Source organism: Triticum dicoccoides, chromosome 6A (assembly GCF_002162155.2).
Source record: "Triticum dicoccoides isolate Atlit2015 ecotype Zavitan chromosome 6A, WEW_v2.0, whole genome shotgun sequence".
NCBI lineage: Eukaryota > Viridiplantae > Streptophyta > Magnoliopsida > Poales > Poaceae > Triticum > Triticum dicoccoides.
In genome coordinates this window covers 557607919-557630324 of record NC_041390.1, presented here as the reverse complement: position 1 = coordinate 557630324, position 22406 = coordinate 557607919, and the positions used below count along the sequence as shown (strand labels likewise).

At 44.8% G+C, this 22406-nt stretch overlaps 1 protein-coding gene across 1 annotated transcript; it reads left to right on the top strand.

Annotated features, from left to right (window-relative positions):
• Positions 1–17462: 17462 nt before the first annotated feature.
• LOC119317894 (chaperone protein dnaJ 16-like) lies at positions 17463–21841 on the top strand. Its single transcript, XM_037592394.1, has 11 exons — positions 17463–18043; positions 18385–18508; positions 18582–18664; positions 18747–18858; positions 18941–19045; positions 19602–19652; positions 20634–20720; positions 20803–20911; positions 20993–21141; positions 21224–21277; positions 21344–21841. The coding sequence occupies exons 1-11, from the start codon at positions 17877–17879 to the stop codon at positions 21635–21637; spliced, it is 1335 nt and encodes a 444-aa protein (XP_037448291.1). The 5' UTR covers positions 17463–17876; the 3' UTR covers positions 21638–21841.
• The last annotated feature ends 565 nt before the right edge of the window (positions 21842–22406 follow it).

The following is a 22406-nucleotide window of genomic DNA, read 5'->3' as shown; positions in this document are numbered from 1 at the left end:
TGATTAACACTCGATGAGTTCTGGGTTTGATCATGTTATGCTTGTGAGAGATGTTATAGTCAACGGGTCTGAATATTTCAGATCCGTATGTACTTCACAAATCTCTATGTCATCTTGTAGATGCAGCTACTACGCTATATTTGGAGCCATTTCAAATAACTGTTCTACTTGGAGCTATTCTAAATTGTTGCTCCATTATACATATCCGGTATCTCTACTCAGAGCTATCCGGATAGGTGTTAAGCTTGCATCGACGTAACTCTTTACGTCGAACTCTTTATCACCTCCATAACTGAGAAACATATCCTCATTCCTCTAAGGATAATTTAGACCGTTATCTGGTGATCTACTCCTAGATTACCTTTGTTCCCTCTTGCCAGATATGTGGCAAGGCACACATCAGGTGCGATACTCAGCATGGCATATTGTATAGAGCCTATGACAAAAGCATAGGGGACGACATTCATCCTTTCTCTTTCTTCTGCCGTGGTCGAGCTTTAAGTCTTAACTTCATACCTTACAACTCAGGCAAGTACTCCTTCTTTGACTGATCCATCTTGAACCCCTTAAAGATCATGTCAAGGTATGTGCTCATTTGAAAGTACCATTAAGCGTTTTGATCTATCCTTATAGATCTTGATGCTCAATGTTCAAGTAGCTTAATCCAGGCTTTCCATTGAAAAACACTTTCCAAATAACCCTATAGGCTTTCCAGAAATTCTACATCATTTCTGATCCATAATATGTCAACAACATATAGTCATCAGAAATTCTATAGTGCTCCCACTCACTTCTTTGGAAACACAAGTTTCTCATAAACTTTGTATAAACCCAAAATCTTTGATCATCTCATCAAAGCGTACATTCCAACTCCGAGATGCTTACTCCAGTCCTTAGAAGGATTGCTGGAGCTTTGCATACTTATTAGCATCTTTCAGGATTGACAAAACCTTCCGGTTGTATCACATACAACCTTTCCTCAAGAAAATCGTCGAGGAAACAATGTTTTGACATCCTATCTGCAAGATTTCATAAATAATGCAGTAATCGCTAATATAATTCCAACAGACTCTTAGCATCGCTACGAGTGAGAAAGTCTCATCGTAGTCAACTCCTTGAACTTGTCGGAAAACATCTTAACGACAAGTCGAGCTTTCTTAATGGTGATACTTACCATCATTGTCCGTCTTCCTTTCAAAATCCATATGTACCTAACAGCCTTACGACCATCAAGTAGTTCTTCCAAAGTCTACACTTTGTTTTCATACATGGATCCTATCTCGGATTTTATGGCCTCGAGCCATTTATCGGAATCCGGGCCCACCATCGCTTCTCCATGGCTCGTAGGTTCATTGTTGTCTAGCAACATGACTTCCAAGACAGGATCACGTACCACTCTGAAGTAGTACGCATCCTTGTCATCCCATGAGGTTTGGTAGTGACTTGATCTGAAGTTTCATGATCACTATCATAAGCTTCCACTTCAATTGTTGTAGGTGCCACAGGAACAACTTCCTGTGCCCTGTCACACACTAGTTGAAGAGACGGTTCAATAACCTCATCAAGTCTCCACCATCCTCCCACTCAATTCTTTCGAGAGAAACTTTTCCTCGAGAAAGGACCCGATTCTAGAAACATTCCCTTATTGCTTTCGGATCTGAGACAGGAGGTATACCCAACTGTTTTGGGTGTCCTATGAAGATGCATTTATCCGCTTTGGGTTCTAGCTTATCAGCCTGAAACTTTTTCACATAAGCGTCGCAGCCCCAAACTTTTAAGAAATGATAGCTTAGGTTTCTCTAAACCATAGTTCATACGGTGACATCTCATCGGAATTACGTGGTGCCCCTTTTAAAGTGAATGTGGTTGTCTCTAATGCCTAACCCATAAACTATTGTGGTAATTCGATAAGAGACATCATGGTATGCATCATATCCAATAGGGTGCAGTTATGATGTTCGGACACACCATCACGCTACGGTGTTCCAGGCTGTATTAGTTGTGAAACAATTTCCACAATGTCTTAATTATGTGCCAAACTCGTAATTCAGATATTCATCTCTATGATCATATCATAGATCTTTTATCCTCTTGTCACGACGATCTTTCAACTTCACCCTAAAATTACTTGAACCTTTCAATAATTCAGACTCGTGATTCATCAAGTAAATATACTCAACATCTACTCAAATCATTTGTGAAGTAAGAACATAACGATATCCACTACACGCCTCAGCACTCATTGGACTGCACACATCAAAATGTATTACTTCCAACAAGTTGCTTTCTAGTTTCATTTTACTGAAAATGAGGCTTTCAGTCATCTTGCCCATGTGGTATGATTTGCATGTCTCAAGTGATTCAAAATCAAGTGAGTCAAAATGGTCCATTTGCATGGAGTTTCTTCATGCATATACACCAATAGACATGGTTCGCATGTCTCAAACTTTTCAAAAATGAGTGAGTCCAAAGATCCATCAACATGGAGCCTCATCATGCGTTTTATACCGATATGACTTAAGTGGCAGTGCCACAAGTAGGTGGTACTATCATTACTATCTTATATCTTTTGGCATGAACATGTGTATCACTATGATCGAGATTCAATGAACCATTTATTTTAGGTGCAAGACCATTGAAGGTATTATTCAAATAAACAGAGTAACCATTATTCTCCTTAAATGAATAACCGTATTGCGATAGACATAATCCAATCATGTCTATGCTCAACGCAAACACCAATCTCGATGGTAGAGGGAGCGTGCGATGCTTGATCATATCAACATTGGAAACACTTCCAACACATATCGTCAGCTCATCTTTAGCTAGTCTCCGTTTATTCCGTAGCTTTTATTTCGAGTTACTAACACTTAGCAACCGAACCGGTATCTAATACCCTGGTGCTACTAGGAATACTAGTAAAGTACACATTAACACAATGTATATCCAATATACTTCTATCGACCTTGCCAGCCTTCTCATCTACCAAGTATCTAGGGTAATTCTGCTCCAGTGGCTGTTCCCCTTATTACAGAAGCACTTAGTCTCGGGTTTGGGTTCAACCTTGGGTTTCTTCACTAGAGCAGCAGCTGATTTGCCATTTCATGAAGTATCCCTTCTTGCCCTTGCCCTTCTTGAAACTAGTGGTTTCACCAACCATCAACAATTGATGCTCCTTCTTGATTTCTACTTTTGTGGTGTCAAACATCGCGAATATCTCAAGTATCATCATATATGTCCCTGATATATTATAGTTCATCACGAAGCTCTAGCAGCTTGGTGGTAATGACTTCGGAGAAACATCACTATCTCATCTGGAAGATCAACTCCCACTCGATTCAAATGATTGTTGTACTCAGATAATCTGAACACAAGCTCAACAATTGAGCTTTTCTCCCTTAGTTTGCAGGCTAAGAAAATCGTCGGAGGTCTTATACCTCTTGACGTGGGCACGAGCCTGAAATCCCAATTTCAGTCCTTGGAACATCTCATATGTTCTGCGATGTTTCAAAAACGTCTTTGGTGCCTCAATTCTAAACCATTTAGCATTACGCACTGAACTATCATGTAGTCATCAAAACGTGTATGTCAGATGTTCGCAACATCCACAGACGACGTTCGAGGTTCAGCACACTGAGCGGTGCATTAAGGACATAAGCCTTCTATGAAGCAATGAGGACAATCCTCAGTTTATGGACCTAGTCCGCATAATTACTACTATCAACTTTCAACTAAATTTTCTCTAGGAACATATCTAAACAGTAGAACAGAAACATGAGCCACGACATAATTTGCGAAGACCTTTTGACTATGTTCAGGATAATTAAGTTCATCTTATGAACTCCCACTCAGATAGACATCCCTCTAGTCATCTAAGTGATTACATGATCCGAGTCAACTAGGCCGTGTCCGATCATCACGTGAGACGGACTAGTCAACATCGGTGAACATCTTCATGTTGATCGTATCTTCTATACGACTCATGCTCGACCTTTCGGTCTCTTGTGTTCCGAGGCCATGTCTGTACATGCTAGGCTCGTCAAGTCAACCTAAGTGTTTCGCATGTGTTCCGAGGCCATGTCTGTACATGCTAGGCTCGTCAACACCCGTTGTATTCGAACGTAAGAATCTGTCACACCCGATCATCACGTGGTGCTTCGAAACGACGAACTTTCACAACGGTGCACAGTTAGGGGGAACACTTTCTTGAAATTTTAATGAGGGATCATCTTATTTACTACCGTCGTTCTAAGCAAATAAGATGTATAAACATGATAAACATCACATGCAATCAAATATTGACATGATATGGCCAATATCATATTGCTCCTTTTGATCTCCATCTTCGGGGCTCCATGATCATCATCGTCACCGGCATGACACCATGATCTCCATCATCATGATCTCCATCATCGTGTCTTCATGAAGTTGTCTCGCCAACTATTACTTCTACTACTATGGCTAACGGTTAGCAATAAAGTAAAGTAATTACATGGCGTTTATGTTGACACGCAGGTCATAAATAAATTAAGACAACTCCTATGGCTCCTGCCGGTTGTCATACTCATCGACATGCAAGTCGTGATTCCTATTACAAGAACATGATCATCTCATACATCACATATATCATTCATCACATCCTTTGGCCATATCACATCACATAGCATACCCTGCAAAAACAAGTTAGACGTCCTCTAATTGTTCTTTGCATGTTTTACGTGGCTGCTATGGGTTTCTAGCAAGAACGTTTCTTACCTACGCAAAAACCACAAAGTGATATGCCAATTGCTATTTACCCTTCATAAGGACCCTTTTCATCGAATCCGATCTGACTAAAGTGGGAGAGATAGACACCCGCTAGCCACCTTATGCAACTAGTGCATGTCAGTCGGTGGAACCAGTCTCACGTAAGAGTACGTGTAAGGTCGGTCCGGGCCGCTTCATCCCACAATGCCACCGAATCAAGATTGGACTAGTAACGGTAAGCATATTGAACAAAATCAACGCCCACAACTACTTTGTGTTCTACTCGTGCATAGAAACTACGCATAAACCTGGCTCATGATGCCACTGTTGGGGAACGTAGCAGAAATTCAAAATTTTCCTACGTGTCACCAAGATCTATCTATGGAGTCATCTAGAAACGAGGGAGGAGTGGATCTACATACCCTTGTAGATCGCGCGCGGAAGCGTTCAAGAGAACGGGGTTGATGGAGTCGTACTCGTCGTGATCCAAATCACCGATGATCCTAGCGCCGAACGGACGACACCTCCACGTTCAACACACGTACGGAGCAGCGACGTCTCCTCCTTCTTGATCCAGCAAGGGGGGAGGAGAGGTTGATGGAGATCCAGCAGCACGACGGCGTGGTGGTGGAAGTAGCGGGATTCCAACAGGGCTTCGCCAAGCGCTGCGGGAGGAGGAAGATGTGTCATGGGAGGGAGAGGGAGGCGCCAGGGCTTAGGTGTTGCTGCCCTCCCTTCCCCCCACTATATATAGGGCCAAGGGAGAGGGGGGGGGCGTAGTCTTGGCCCTTCCTCCAAGGAAGGGTGCGGCCAGGGAGGAGTCCATCCTCCCCAAGGCACCTAGGAGGTGCCTTCCCCCTTTAGGACTCTTCCTTTCCCTTATCTCTTGGCGCATGGGCCTCTTGGGGCTGGTGCCCTTGGCCCATATAGGCCAAGGCGCACACCCCTACAGCCCATGTGGCCCCCTGGGGCAGGTGGACCCCCTTGGTGGACCCCCGGACCCCTTTCGGTACTCCCGGTACAATACCGATAATGCGCGAAACTTTTCCGGCGACCAAAACAAGACTTCCCATATATAAATCTTTACCTCCGGACCATTCCGGAACTCCTCGTGACGTCCGGGATCTCATCCGGGACTCCGAACAACTTTCGGGTTACCGCATACTAATATCTCTATAACCCTAGCGTCACCAAACCTTAAGTGTGTAGACCCTACGGGTTCGGGAGACATGCAGACATGACCGAGATGACTCTCCGGTCAATAACCATCAGCGGGATCTGGATACCCATGTTGGCTCCCACATGTTCCACGATGATCTCATCGGATGAACCACGATGTCAAGGACTTAATCAATCCCGTATACAATTCCCTTTGTCTAGCGGTACGATACTTGCCCGAGATTCGATCGTCGGTATCCCGATACCTTGTTCAATCTCATTACCAGCAAGTCTCTTTTACTCGTTTCGTAACACATCATCCTGTGATCAACTCCTTGATCACATTGTGCACATTATGATGATGCCCTACCGAGTGGGCCCAGAGATACCTCTTCGTTTACACGGAGTGACAAATCCCAGTCTAGATTCATGCCAATCCAACAGACACTTTCGGAGATACCTGTAGTGTACCTTTATAGCCACCCAGTTACGTTGTGACGTTTGGCACACCCAAAGCACTCCTACGATATCCGGGAGTTGCACAATCTCATGGTCTAAGGAAACGATACTTGACATTAGAAAAGCTTTAGCATACGAAGTACATGATCTTGTGCTAGGCTTAGGATTGGGTCTTTGTCCATCACATCATTCTCCTAATGATGTGATCCCGTTATCAATGACATCCAATGTCCATGGTCAGGAAACCGTAACCATCTATTGATCAACGAGCTAGTCAACTAGAGGCTTACTAGGGACATGGTGTTGTCTATGTATCCACACATGTATCTGAGTTTCCTATCAATACAATTCTAGCATGGATAATAAACGATTATCATGAACAAGGAAATATAATAATAACTAATTTATTATTGCCTCTAGGGCATATTTCCAACAGTGCTGACAAATCCCGATAGGAGCTGCACATATCTCGTTCTCAGGGCACACCGGATAGGTCAAGCTACGAGTAAAACCAACCCTCGAGTTGCCCGAGGTGGCCCCACAGGCTGCCCATTTCGGACCAACACTCAGAGGAGCACTGGACCGGGGGGGGGGGGTTAAATAAAGATGACCCTTGGGCAGGCCTACCCAAGGGAAAGAAAAGGCTAGGTGGCAAATGGTAAAACCAATGTTGGGCCTTGCTAGAGGAGCTTTATTCAAGGCGAACTATCAAGGGGTTCCCATTATAGCCCAACCGTGTAAGGAACGCAAAATCCGGGAACATAACACCGATATGACGGAAACTAGGGCGACAAGAGTGGAACAAAACACCAGGCATAAGGCCAAGCCTTCCACCCTTTACCAAGTATATAGATGCATTAATTAAATAAGAGATATTGTGATATCCCAATAAAATATCCATGTTCCAACAAGGAACAAACTCCAATCATCACCTGCAACTAACAACGCTATAAGAGGGGCTGAGCAAGCGGTAACATAGCCAAACAACGGTTAGCTAAGACAAGGTGGTTAGAGGCTTGGCTTAACAATATGGGAGGCATGATAAGCAAGTGGTAGGTATCGCAGCATAGGCATAGCAAAAGAGCGAGCATCTAGTAAGCAAAGATAGAAGTGATTTCGAGGGTATGGTCATCTTGCCTAGATCCCGCAAGGAAGAAGAACGAGTCCATGAAGAAGACAAACGGACGTAGCCAACGTGTCCTCACAAACGCAACGTTACCGGATTACCGAGAAGAAGTACACCGGAAAGAAAGCAAACAACATAGTAAACAAACATCACATAAGCATGGCACGATGCGCAAACACGTATGATGCATGTCCGGTTTAGTGAGGCATGGCATGGCAAAGTGCACAAACAACCATACAAATTAAGTGGAGCTCAATATGCAACTCCGTTGCATATTGACGAAACACCACATTCCATAATTTAGTTCGATCTCGTTATGTACCCAACAATTATTAAATGTTCTTAACATGGCAAGGGGTGAAACACAACAAAACTACCTTTCTAGGCAAGTTTAAATAAGGTCGGAAACAACAAAACAACAAGTCCGGAAACTCCTCATGTGCATATTTTAGGTTTGGCACTGATCTGTCCTAAGCCATATTTTAGAGTTGTTAAACATGCAAAGTAATGCCACCATGTTAAACTAGGCAAAATTCTACCCCATTTAAATATAAAGTTTATTAGATTTGGAGCTACGGTTATTAAGTTATGAAATAAATCATTTTAACAAGTTATTTAAGCAAATTTAAACAAACAACATTTTATACATTTTAAACATGGATGAAAATGACATATTATGAAACTACACAAAATTCTAAGCAACTTTAATATAAAGTTTGTTTTTATATGATGCACCGTTTGTGAGTTATTATATGCATGAACAACAAGGGGTTTTCTGTAAAACTGGCAAACTCTGGATAAATAGCAAAACCATAGCAGCAGGGAAAAAACACTACATGGGCCAAAACTGAGCAGAGGTCCAACAGAACAGAAATAAAAGGAGGCGCTGGTGGTGGCCTCACCATGGGCCTCAGCCCGGTTCAATGGAGGAGGAGGTAGGCCGCGAAGGGGCGAGCTGGGCCTGGAGGCGCGGGATGCGGCCCACGCGGTCGCTCGCACGCTTGACCTAGTGACGCAGGCAGTAGCGGGAGAAGCAGGGGCGCAGGTCAACGCACGCGACGCGACGCGACAGGAGCTCCGGCGAGGCGGTCTCGGCGGGGACCGATCGGAACGGGACTGGGGCGGCGGGATCTGGGCACGGGGATGGAGCTCCAACGGCGCGACGGGAAGCTTCGGGCAGCCATGGCGTTGGGTGCTCTCCTGTGTTGAGAGACAGAGAGCAAAGCATGAGGGAGGGAGGGAGAAACGACAGTGAAGAAGAAAGAGAGAAAGGAAGGAGGCAGAGGAGCTGCGGCTTGGTACATCGAGCGAAGAAAGAGGAACGGGCGCTGGGATCTCCGATGGTTGCTGCTGCTTGCGGCGGCACCTGAGGCAAGCCCCTCGGGCACGAGCAGGAGGGAGGAGTGGCGCTGGTGCAAGCTTTGAGTCTAGCGAGGTGTTCGTCTCCTCGAACGCGACGAGGAGGAGGAGGCGCCTGTGGTCGAAGACGATAGGAAGAAGCATGGCTCCATGGGGCTTGAGGATGCTACTGGAGAGATGGAGTGATGGATCGGTGGTGGTTGGCCAAAGGGGATCTAGGAGGATCCCAAGGTGGGAGGAGGTGGTTTTGGTCTCGGTGGTTGGCTGGGAGGTGGAGGGCATCGGTTGGGCAGGGAACAAATCGAGGAGGGACAAACTGGCGGCGGCGACGGCGGAGGGATTTGGTGGATGGGACAAGTGGCTAGATTTTAGGGTTAGACTAGATTAGGATATGGGCTACCTCGTCCCTCCGATCGCGAATAAATAGCTAGGGAGTCCAATTAACAAAACGGAGATGTTTTGTAGATGTTTGGGGATGTTCCGGACACAACGGTAACGACTGTCCGAGTCGGGTCCGGGACAGCTTTCGGACGCGCGCGGGAGGAGGTCCGATGCACTGTGCAAAGAGGGGTATGCATGGGCCTAGGTGGACTGTGGAGAGCGGGTTGGTCTGAGAGAAGAGGGGAGAGATGCAGCCCGACACGATTTCCGGAGACCGAAAACATCCGACGAAAAGACCGGCTATATTGCTGCTATAGTTAATCGTTGGGGCGTCAAACAAACTCCGAATGCGATGAAACTTGGCAGGCGGCCTATCTACACTATAACAACACTGCATGCCAACTTCCAACCCATTCCGAGAACATTTTCCGGCCACTTATAAAATAATATTTCGGACGTGCCGCGGACGCGTGCAAGTGTGTCTGGGCTCAGAACGGACAACAGAAGGAACTGGGAGACCGGGACAGATGCAAGTTTTGACAACATGATGATGCAATGTACATGATGACATGGCAAGATGCAACACGCAAGCGAATGACATGGCAACGACGGCGAGTAACTGGAAGACACCTGACGCAACGGTCTCGGGGCGTCACAGGCTGCGAGGCGGCCGGCCGGCGAGTTCGAGGCTAGAGTTTGAAGGTTTGGGGGTGTCGGATTTCGAGGAGGCCGCGGAGTGGAGTGGGGAGTGTGGACGACGACCGGTCCACGGCTTCCCCATTTAAGAAGGACCGCGACCGTTCGTCTCGGCGGATGACAGGCGGGACCGGCCGCGCGTGCGCATTGATGTTGGCGGGTGGGAGGTAGGTGGCCGCCTGCCACGCGGCCCCGACGTGGACGAGCGACGCGTCCGTTTGCTACCCGCCACGACTCAAACCAGGTGCATATTTGCGCTTGAAATAGGTTGGCTCGGACACAAAACGGATCAGATAGATCCGGGCCGCCTCGCGCTGGGCCGTCGCGTTTGTCCCTTTACCCCAAACTGATTGGGCCGACGGGATAAGGTCGCGCGGTGGAGTTGGCCTCAGTCCCTTTCCTCTAGTGGGTGTCTTGAAATTCATAGTATGTTCCAGTATTCCGTTACTGGTAGATGTTCGAATTGTTTGTAAGAAGGAAAAGACGTACTCGTATCCAAACAAAGCCATTGTGATAATCAATGAAAAGGCAATGATTTTGCCTTTATTTAAAAAATCAATTGAATTAGCCTCTCATGATAGAAAACATCTGTGTGATGGGTTTTGGGGTTTCTCATCCGGCTATCATTGTTTTATGTACTGATCTTTTTGATGGATGTATTAACATTTTTTGACTTAATTCAATCCATGTGAAAAACATGCCCACGAGGCTAGCAGGAATCGTACTAAGCATAGCACATGAGTATTTATGAACATAGTAAGTACTGCATACGCATGAACCAATGAAAGTGAGATGAACAGATTATACCATGTGGTTGAGAAAGTGAGGGCCGTGGCAGCGGAAGGTTGATAGATTTTTTTTTAATTTTTTTGCGGAAAGCGGCAGGTTTGAGACAAGTGTGTGGAAGAAAACCAAATGGTGTCTGGCAATCCACAAGAGAAGACAATGTTGGTACGAGCGCGACCGCTCGTACCAGTGGTGGTATCATGCGGCGCCGCCTCCCCTTGATCGATTACTTTTATCGCGTACAAACGGATCTCAGATGTGACGAACAGAGAGACTCCAACTCAAGACACAGAAATAGAAACCTCACCTCCAGAAAGGACCCATAGGGGGAATAAAAAAAGGCATCCACCTCGCCATTGCTTCAATCACGAAGACTACAACATCGATCTTCATCGTCATCCTTGTCTTCAAGAGAGGCTCCTCCATTCATCTCATTGTAATCTCAAATCGTAGTGTTGATTTATACGTGTATCACATTGATCATTCATCTTTCATTGATATGATCACCTCGGTGATGTCTTGTATCTCTATGTTTGAGTAATTTTCTAGTCCTCAGGGATATGGAGGAATCCTAATAGTCATATGAATTGAACACCAATAAGATATATAATCTTTGTTATATGATTGTGATAATGTTCTTCGTGGTATTGCGCGAACGTCACCTGCACAATATTTAGCCATAGTGGAATAACGAAACTATTATCTTTGCGATATGAAGGTTAGAGGTACAATGATCACATAAGCTACCTCCTCTACTCAGTGGATCATTAGTAAGGGAATAACGGAGACCCATATGCTTTATGTCGCCTCCACAAAGAGAAAATGAGACTCTTAATCACCATCCTACTTCGCCGGTAGTTATTGGAGGGACGGTGGTGACGTGCGTGTGATGTCTACTACATAACCTTCTTCTTGTAGATGTTGTTGGGCCTACAGTAGCATTTTTTCCTCAAGTGGATGACCTAAGGTTTATCAATCCGTGGGAGGCGTAGGTTGAAGATGGTCTCCCTCAAATAACCCTGCAACCAAATAACAAAGAGTCCCTTGTGTACCCAACTTTAAAGGGAAAACTCAATCCATTACAAGAGACTAGAGGGGGAGAAACATCATAAGATCCAACTATAATAGCAAAGCTCGCGATACATCAAGATCGTGCCAAATCAAGAACACGAGAGAGAGAGAGAGAGAGATATCAAACACATAGCTACTGGTACATACCCTCAGCCCCGAGGGTGAACTACTCCCTCCTCGTCATGGAGAGCGCCGGGATGATGAAGATGGCCACCGGTGAGGGATCCTCCCTCCGGCAGGGTGCCGAAATAGGGTCCCGATTGGTTTTTGGTGGCTACAGAGGCTTGCGGCGGCGGAACTCCCGATCTAGGTTATTTTCTGGAGGTTTTAGTATTTATAAGATTTTTTGGCGTAGGTCTCACGTCAGGGGGGTCTCCGGATTGTCCACGAGGCAGGGGCCCACGTCCAGTGGGGGTGGGCGCGCCCCCCACCCTCGTGGGCAGCCCGAGACTCTCCTGGCCCAACTCTTTTACTCTGGGGGCTTCTTTTGGTCCAGAAAAAATCATCAAAAATTAGCACGTCAATTGGACTCCTTTGGTTTTTCCTTTTCTGCGATACTCAAAAACAAGGAAAAAACAGAAACTGGCACTGGGCTCTAGGTTAATAGGTTAGTCCCAAAAATCATATAAAATATCATACAAATGCATATAAAACATCTAAGATAGATAATATAATAGCATGAATACTTCATAAATTATAGATACGTTGGAGACGTATTAGCGAGATACGAAGTTGCGACTGTGTGCACATATCTTGCTATGGACTCCGTCACTCCGCCCACACAATGCACATATAACAGTGAGTACATATCTGAACCAAAAGGTGTGTTTCTATATTATAAAGTATCATAAATACTAGTATTGAATCTAGACTCTCTCATAACTCTTTTAGCCCTACTGCACAATCCATCATTTTCATTACTCTCTTGTTCTTAGGCCCTGTTTGTTTGGGCTTGGTCTTCAGCTTTTGCTGCTTCTAGCCTCCTAAAAGCTGAAGCCCAGCCAAACACCTATTTCGTGCGATGGTGCTTCTGAGAAGCACGTCTCGAAATTGCACTGCGAAGTAAAAGCACCTCTAGACTAGCTTCCCGCAGCTCCATCGGCTTCTCATCCCCTCCCGCAGAAGCATGTCCTTCCACTTTGCTGAAATTACATCAAGAATGCCACCGCCACCCCTTCAGATTTTTCCTCTCTCCCACCCCGTCACCGCATTTATATTAAACTTTTATGCATATGAAAAAATCGATGTGACATGTTAATTTTAAAGAACGTTATACAAAATCAATGTCTAACAAAAGGAGTAATATGTGATACTTTTTAATTCCACATATTACAATTTATATTTTAATTTTAAGACATTTTTGGGAGTAGTATGGCTCCGTGAAATAAAAAATAACCAATTCTCAATTTGAGATCCATAGTCGTTTTGATCAAGATCTAATCATCTTTTTGTTTTTGCTCAAATCTAGATGTTAATATAGGAATTTTTTTTCTTGGCATCATGTGACAAATTCACGAACGCTTTAAAATCATTAATTAAAGGGAAGCCCCCCTTCTAACTAGAGTATAACCGACAAAACCACATTTCTATTTTTCTATAGTTAGATGCATACGGTGTCCATATATAGGTTCGGTGTTAGTAAATATCTTGACAAAGACTTGTAGAATATGTAGAGTATATAAATATCCGGTACTAGACCAGAACTCGAGAAGGAGGTTTGTAAGAGCGTGTGTGGTCTTGAACAAAACCAGGGTAAGCAATATTGGACCTGGGTTGCAACATCTCATAGCTGAAAAATGACCCGGTTCTAGCTCTAGGATCAATTAGATCAAATTTTTGAACAGCCACGTCGGCCTCTCCTCTCTACTACCTGGATGTCAGGATCATCGTCTCCTCCATTACCAGATCCTAGCGGGTGAGGTCTTGCTTCGTGTGTCCGAATTTTCATGCCGAGACGTCAACATGTGATTTGTCCTCTAGAATGCCATGATTTCTCGCTGTCATTGCCCATTAATTCCCCCCGCATTGAAAATAAATCTTCTAGTTTAACAATTGGCGAGAGATATACTGCCAGCCATCACAGGCTCCCTTCGCAGCGAGATGCTCTCATAGAACCAGGTGGAGGTCCGACGATACATGAAGTTGAGCAATTCCAAGGCAATTCCAAGGCCCTGACGCACCATGACTCCTGAGGATGCGTCGGTCACCACACTCACCATGTTTGCACTCAGCAACTCCACGTGTAGGGGCCGGATCCTCACGGTGTGTCACCTCCCTAACTTATGGTGCATGGAGTCGACCGCGTCCGGACTGAACCTGCCATCAACACCCCATTTCAAACACACGGATTTCCCTTGATTTTAGGGCATGCTTGGTTTGCAACTAAATTTTAGCAAGCCAATTAATATTTAGCAGCTTTAGAAAATTGGGAGTCATTTGGTCGGGCTCCAGTTTTTCCCAAACCGATCACTAGGCAAAGCTGACGAATTTTTTAGGGGTGGCAAAGCTGACAAATACTGGTACACAATGCTTTACCAAATGCCCATCGTTCTTTCTTCCCTCCCGCGGCACTTCTTAGCCGTAGCCCGCACCACCCGGTCTGCATATACAGCCCGGGGATTCCCAACGGCCCGTTGTCTTTTTTGTACAGAGAGGCCGGGCCGGTGCTGCGAGCCGAAGTTCAAACGCAGTCCTCGCTGGTCGTGGCCCAGGCGGAGGTCAATCATTCGCGATCTGGTGTCCGATTAATCCATCTTTGTTGCAATCAGACAATTTCCATAGGTAGGCGGTGGGACCTCGGATTGGATCCTCCTCCGGTGTAGAGCCTGCTACAGTTGGCCCTCTTGATCGCCGTGTCGTCGCATGTGTTTGCATCGACAAGCCGTTGTGAACCTGTCTACGTAGCTAATTACTACGTAATAGGAGCCTTGTTGTTTATGTAGCAACAAGTATCGTATTTGCCGGAACAACCGCGAGGCAAGTTCGGGATTTGCTTGTCCTTTCTTCTGGAGATAACCGCTTTTTAGAGTTTACAGGACAACTTTGGCTAATCTTGCATGATGGCATGATCGGATATGCCCTTTGCTTGTAGTGTTGGGCATGGTATCAACTATCAAGACAAATGAGCTGCTGCAGTACGTCTGCAAGCACGTCCGCAAGCAATCCTTTATTTTCCATCTCGTTGTGTCATTATATATGACTCAAATTTGAGCTATCATTTATTTCCTTTTTGCAAAAAAAAAACAACCGACTCTATTTACAAAAAAACAAGTACAAAGTATCCAAACAGAATAAAACTTATATCGAGGCCCTTAGACAACCGAATGACCATTATCGCCGCCTGAACAAGGCGCCGACGCGTTGTTGTCACCGCTCCCCTGTCAGAGCACGTGCCCCTAAGGACCAACACCCTGGAGCCGTAATTATCGTTATTGAACCATTAAATTGAGGGTACGGAAAAGACTTGACTTTTATAGATCCCAATTCTTTTGGCAAAGTGATGAGGCCAAGAAGAAGTACATGTTGGTTAGATGGGATATTATTTGCAGACCAAAAGACCAGGACGGGTTAGGGATAAAAAATTTAGAGGTCAAAAATAGATGTCTGCTTAGCAAGTGGCTATACAAAATATCTACTGAGACCGAGAGTATGTGGATACAAATCTTGCGGAATAAATACTTACACTCTAAGACTTTGGACCAAATCACTGTTAGGCCAACGGACTCACCCTTCTGGAAGGGATTAATGAAGACGAAAGCAACTTTCTTCCAAAGAGTGAAATTCCTAGTTGGTAATGATAATACTACTAGATTTTGGGAGGATACATGGCTTGAGGAGACGCTTTTGGCTTTGCAATATCCATCCTTATATAATATTGTGCAACGCAATGAGAATTATGTTGCCACAGTATTAAACGTGATACCCCTTAATATCCAATTTAGGAGATCCCTAGTAGGGGAACATTGGAATGCTTGGTTGCATCTGGTTCGTAGGTTGATAGAAGTTCACCTATCTGATCAGGCGGATACAATTCACTGGAAGTTAACCACGAATGGAATCTTCTCAGTGAAATCTATGTATTCGGACCTAATTGATTCCGGGCCATTGTCGAGGTCGTTGCACATTTAGAAGATTAAAGCCCCGCTTCGCATTAAAATATTTATGTGGTTTGTCCATAAAGAGGTTATTCTAACCAAAGATAACTTGGCAAAAAGGAATTGGGTTGGTAACTCTAGGTGCTGTTTTTGTGATCAAAATGAAACGATTAAACACCTCTTTCTCGAATGTCCTCTTGCACAATTATTATGTCAATCAATTCATATAGCCTTTAACATTCAACCTCCAAGGAGTATACACACGATATTTGGGACATGGGTTAATAGAGTGGACATACATTTAGCTAAACATATTCGGATATGAGTATGTGCATTATTTTGGGCTACATGGAACACTAGAAATGATATGATTTTTAATGGGACACAATTCACCTTTTTTGCAGGTTATCTACAAAGCTACAACCTGAATTCGTATGTGGTCTTTACTCACTCATGTGGACTTCAGGGTGCATTTGGTTATTAGGTGCAACCGTTGGGAGACGGGAGCACGGGCTATCTTCAGCCGATTTGGGTGGCGGGCTAATAATAGCCTAGGTGTGTAGGCATCATAGCTTATTATTTTATCACCGGATGTGGCACTTTTTTTAGCTTTATATCACCAGGTGTGGCGCTTTTCAGATTTATTTGCTTTCGACTACTGTATAGTTGATGAGCTTCTTTGGACCTTATGACCTTGTTACGTTTTTATTTAATAATATGGCTGCATGCATCGATTGATGCAGAGGCCGGGGTAATTACTTCTTTTTGATTTTTTTTGATTTGAAGCGGCTGACACCAGATCTCGCCATCGCACATGCACGACGAAAAACCCTTACCTCAAAGATCTACGACGGAGCTTTGTCGATTTCATCCAGACAAACAAATTCAAGAAAGATCGGAGCCTGGAAGACCTTCTCGAAGAAGAAGCGCCGCCATCCGTCAGAATGCTGCCCATGCGAGGACGAAAAACCCTACCGTAAACTACTAGTCGCCGAGGCACCGGAATTCTCCTCCGTGTCACCGACGCTGGAGCGACATTCAAAAGGAGATGAATCCACGGGCTCACTGGTGTTGCTTAAATGGGAGGTGTATACCCTAGCCGCCGCTTAGGAAAAAAGAATTATCCTCCCCGTCACCGGACGCCAGAACGACAATTAAAAGGAAGGTGAATCCACGAGCTCACCGGTGTTGCTTAGATGGTAGTTGTATGTATACCCTAGCCGCCGCTTAGGAAAAAAGAAGGCTCCATGCAATTCAATCAAACTTAAATTTCCCAAGGTTTATAATTTTTTTCTTTTGGATGTGATATTTCCCAAGGTATCCGATACTTTTCCTCTGGGGTGAATGAAAGTGAAAAGTCAAACGATTTAACGTTTTTCGAAAGTCTGCGTCAGCTGACCCGAAGCATGCGCTCACACGGCCCCACCTGTCACCGGACGCACAACAACACCTGTCACCTTTGGGGTACTTAACCCCGTCACTCACGCGTGTGCCCCACCGTGCGCGGGCCCGTCGAGCCATTCAAATCGGCTCCGCGGACTCGCCAACGGTTGGACCCGGAGCGCGACCGAGACCGGGACACGGTAACCCGGCCGGCAAGGCCCCGGTCCGACGAGGCAAGGCGGCCCACTGCCCGACGGGCCCCGCATGCCGGCCCCTAAATAATTCGTCCTCGCCCCTCCCTATCGCCTCTCCCTCCTCGCCCTCGCCTCGTCGCCATCCCTTCTCCGCTCCTCTCCTCGCCTCGCCTCGCCACCGTCCCAAATTAGCAGCTGCTGGAGCTGGCCAGCCCCCGCCGCCGGCGAAATCCCTAGGGCCTGCCCCTCCGGCGCTCCATCCAGCCGCCGTCGCCGCTGCGGACGGCCGCGGCGGGTGGTCGGCGCGCGCGCTCCTCGCCGCCGCCGCCGCTGCTGTAAGATCTGAGCGAGCTGCTGCGGCTTCTGCTGCCGTGTGGGCCCGGGGTTAGGGTTTCCCTGTTCGTAGGGTGTGGAGGCGGGTCCATGGCGGGCCCCAAGTTTGGGTCGTTCAAGTCGGAGAACAAGGGGGACTCGGCCGCGTCGGCGGCCGGCGCCGCGGCGCAGAGGAGGGACCCGTACGAGGTGCTGGGGGTGGGGCGCAATGCCACGGAGCAGGAGATCAAGAGCGCCTTCCGCCGCATGGCCCTCAAGTAAGTCAAGCTCCAGGATTTGGCCTCGCGCTCTTGTTGTGCTCCTCACGAGTCAGCCAGCTAGCCAGGATGATACCAACTGCTAAAATTTGTGCTGGGTATAGCGTAATTCATATCAAATTTGCTCCTGCTATGGGAACGTTAGCTAATTTCGGATGAATTTGCCGCTTCTCACAACGACACACACAATTTCTTGGGACCTTTTTTAATCGCTTGTTAAGACCAGACCAGGATGTCTTTATAATTCAGTAGCTCTCAGCTAGCTTGTTTAGTAGTAATAGTTTGACGAAGGGCAATAATGCAGCGGCCTGAGTAATTTTCTGTTAATGCTTGCCCTGAAGGTACCATCCAGATAAGAATGCAGACGACCCGGTTGCCTCTGAGAAGTTCCAAGAAGCCACATTCTCTTACAACATCCTCTCAGATCCTGAAAAAAGGCGGCAGTATGATTCCTCTGGATTCGAGGTGATACATGGCTTGATTTGAGTAGTTTGAGTTGCTTGTTTCTCATGTGACTAATGCTTTTGTTGCCATGCAGGCCATCGAAGCAGATAGTCATGAATTAGAGCTGGACCTATCAAGTCTCAACACTGTAAATACAATGTTTGCTGCTCTGTTTAGGTAACTTGTTCAGAATACGCTGTTTTATTCTCTAATATTTGTCTGGTTATGAGGTTATGTAGTGATAGTTGTGTTTGTGCAGCAAGCTAGGAGTACCAATCAAAACCACAGTTTCGGCAACAGTTTTAGAGGAGGCATTGAATGGCTCGGTGGAGATTGCTCAGCTTCATCTGGGCAAATCCGTATGCAGGAAGGTTGGCAACTACCCGCCTTCGTTTCATCTCCATGCATTCTTTTTGTCGAGTGAGTAATATTTTAGATTGAACACATTGGCAGGTGGAAAAACAATCAGCTCATTTTTATTCAGTGGACATAACGGAAGAAGAAGCCAAATTGGGGTTAGTGTGTAGGGTTCGTTCAACTGCTAAAAGTAAATTCAAGGTTAGTTGCAAACTCGTCGTTAGCATCTATCTGTCACGTTCATTTGATAACTTAACTACTCCATTACCTTACTTTGGCTGAGAAGCTTCGCCATCTGTTACTTGTATTATTGCACTCGGATAAGTCAACTAACTTATCTGTTCTTTTCTGGTTAACTTTTGCACTCTGAGTGTTAAGAAATTTGTGGTGATATACTGATATGCACTGGCAAGGCCAAAAGGGCCATGGCCTGCCCAGGGTTAAAGCAAAAATAATTTTACATGAAGTCCAGCCTACAATAATGTACTGATTTTTAACATGGTAGCACAGTTTGTACTATCTGGCCCGCCCAGTTTTTTTGTGGTAGCTCCGCCACTGCTGATATGTGCACCATCTCAAGAAGACATATAACTGGTCGTTTCTCTTGAGATTATCATGACACTGAATAATCACGTTTCAAATAATCAAGTACACAGTACATAGTATTTTGTATTATTGCACTGTAAGTTTGGCAAATTTTCGGGTCTCCTCCCATGAACAAGTACTTTTTTCTAAGGCAGGTCTTTTTTACTTTCAGTTGCTTTATTTTGAACCTGAAGAAAACGGTGGGTTAAGCCTTGCTTTACAGGTATGTTTATCTGGCTTATCATTTTTTTGTCCAAACAAACGTAATTTCCAGCATTTTCTTCTATTCACTATTTTTAAGACGTCCTGCCTTGGACGCTTAGGCGGCAAAGCACGCGCACGCTGGCAGCTCCTCACAATTTTGCCCGCCTTACTTAGTTATCGCTTAGGCGTTAAGGCTTTGGGTGCTCGCTTTAGGCCTTACCAAATAAGAACATTGCTTCTCTTTGTAACTAGTTTTTCCTTACCAAGCATGAATTGTCAAAATGCATGATTTGTTTCTTGCCATCAGCTTTTTATCTTCCCTAAATCTCCGCTTCTTACTGAAAAGGGTGTGTCAAATAGTCCAGAAGACATTCTAATCATGGGTGTCGGTGCATTATTCCATGTGTGTCAAATAGTCCAGAAGACTATCTGACATTTATTGCATACAACTATGTTTCGTTACAACCCTCCTTGTGTTAATGTTTCCTTGTGTGAATTTTTGAACTTGAGCTTGTGCATTGTAATAATTGGAGCTTGTGAAGCCCAGAATCTCTACTTTGTTGATGTGGTTGGAACTTCCCTCACCTCGGTATAATTAGGGAACTTAAAGTATTGCATTTTGCTAATTCATGTAAATGTCAGATATGTCCGCCAACATCATCTCAAGTTTAGATATGGACTGTATGTCTGTACTCTGTAGGGACACCAGCATAATCTTACAACATAATCCTACTGAGAAGCTGCGTTCTGTGAATGGCCTAAACCTTAACAAAGTCTTTTTGTGATCCTATCCCCCATCCAGAAGCTTGGTTAAATCCAGGCATTTACGCACATGTTGCTTTCTCAGGCCTAACCAGATCTTCTAGTGTGATTGGAGTAGTCAAATTTGGATTGCATAATGCCTTGGTAGTATGCTTGTGTTAGTCCATTTTATAATTTTCAGTGCGCTAGTTTTTGAGGCTTTGAGCATTATGTCAGCTGACGTCTACCAGTCTTGCAGGAAGATAGTGGAAAGACCGGGAAAGTTACTTCTGCTGGGATGTTCTTTCTTGGCTTTCCTGTGTACCGTTTTGAACATAATAATTCAGTGAGTATACAAATAGTGTCTTGTTGTCTATCCTTTTATTTCTTTGTTGGGTTGCCTCTTGACAAGCTCCAATCATTTCCAGGCTGCTGCTGCAAAAGATCCCGATAGTGCATTCTTTAAGAGATTGGATGGTTTTCAACCATGCGAAGTTAATGAACTGAAAGAAGGGACCCATTATTTTGCTGTTTATGGTATGCCACTTTTATGTTACTTCCTGTAAAATTATCCATGGCAAACATGTACAGGCTTATATAAAGCATTTGGTCCATTAGGTGATAATTTCTTCAAAAGTGCAACCTATACCTTAGAGGTTGTATGTGTTGAACCCTTTTCCACCGAAAAGGAGAAGCTACGAAGCGTGGAGGCAAAGATACTTGCAAAACGGTCCGAGCTGTCTAAATTTGAGTCAGAGTATAGAGAGGTATGCCCTACCTTTTGCAGATTCTCTACGGAAACAGCCTTTTAAGTGAAAACACATCATTATTAAGAGTTGGAATTGGCAGGTTTTAGCAAAGTTCACCGAAATGACCAGCAGATATGCTCAAGAAATGCAAACGGTACGTGTATTTGTGGAACATCTATTTTTGTTCCTTGCCTTGTTCTCACATCATGTTCTTGCATAGATCGATGAGCTTCTCAACGAAAGGAATGCCATTCATGCATCCTACACCAACAGCCCAACTCTAAAGCGGAGTTCCAGTGACAGCAAAGGGAAAACATCCTCTAAAGGGTCCAAAAGTGACGATGACCAAAGTGTAAGAAAAGAGAAGAAATCTAAGAGTCCGACGACGATGGAGGCATCAGTGAGCGATGAAGAGGGCCCTAATAAAAAAGAAAAGAAACCTAAAGAGCGTCTTCGCAGGAAGAGATGGTTCAACATCCATCATTTGAAAGTGGACAAAAGAAGACCCTGCTGAGAGATGTATTGTATCGTCTGAATGTATTATTTTGTGTCGATGATTCCACTTGCAGTATTCACCTTCTCATATCTTTTCTCCCAACACTGTACCGATTTGTTTCCTGAAAAGTCAGGAATCTTGGTAGATTTCGGAGATGTTGTAAAGAAATGGTATTTTGTACTGAAGTACTCAGCTAGCCCTGAAAACTCTTATTTGCACTTCTGGTCTCATGCAGTCGTGCCGAAGGCGCGACATTTGCACTTATATAATCTTGCCCCCAACGCTTTTGATTTGGGGCGGGTTTCGGTCATCTGTCCTGCCTGGAGGGACGCCAGCACGAACGGTTTGATCCGCTGAAGCCTGAAAATTACCAGTCGCGTTGGCGTAAACAACTTTCTCAAGTAGCGTCCTGGTTTTAAGTTGACAATATAGCTTGAGAAAAGCTAAAAAGTACCTGCCAACCAATAATACTTGCCACATGAGGTAAACAGTAACTCAAAGATTAGCGAGCCTGTTCTGCATTAGCTCTATAATATTGTGCAATATTATGTGACCTAATTGTCTTACGGATCTGTTAACAAATTTATTATTCATTGCATAACATTTAATTCAAGTGTCACATATTTGATCGTTAATGCTAGCTAGCATAACATTGCGAGTTCGTCAAGATGGATAATTACATATGATGCTGAACTGGGTTATGTTTCCGCTAATTTGACTATTTGTTATGCTTTTGAAAAAATAAATTAAACACAACAAATGTCTGCAACAACAACATGACCTTATC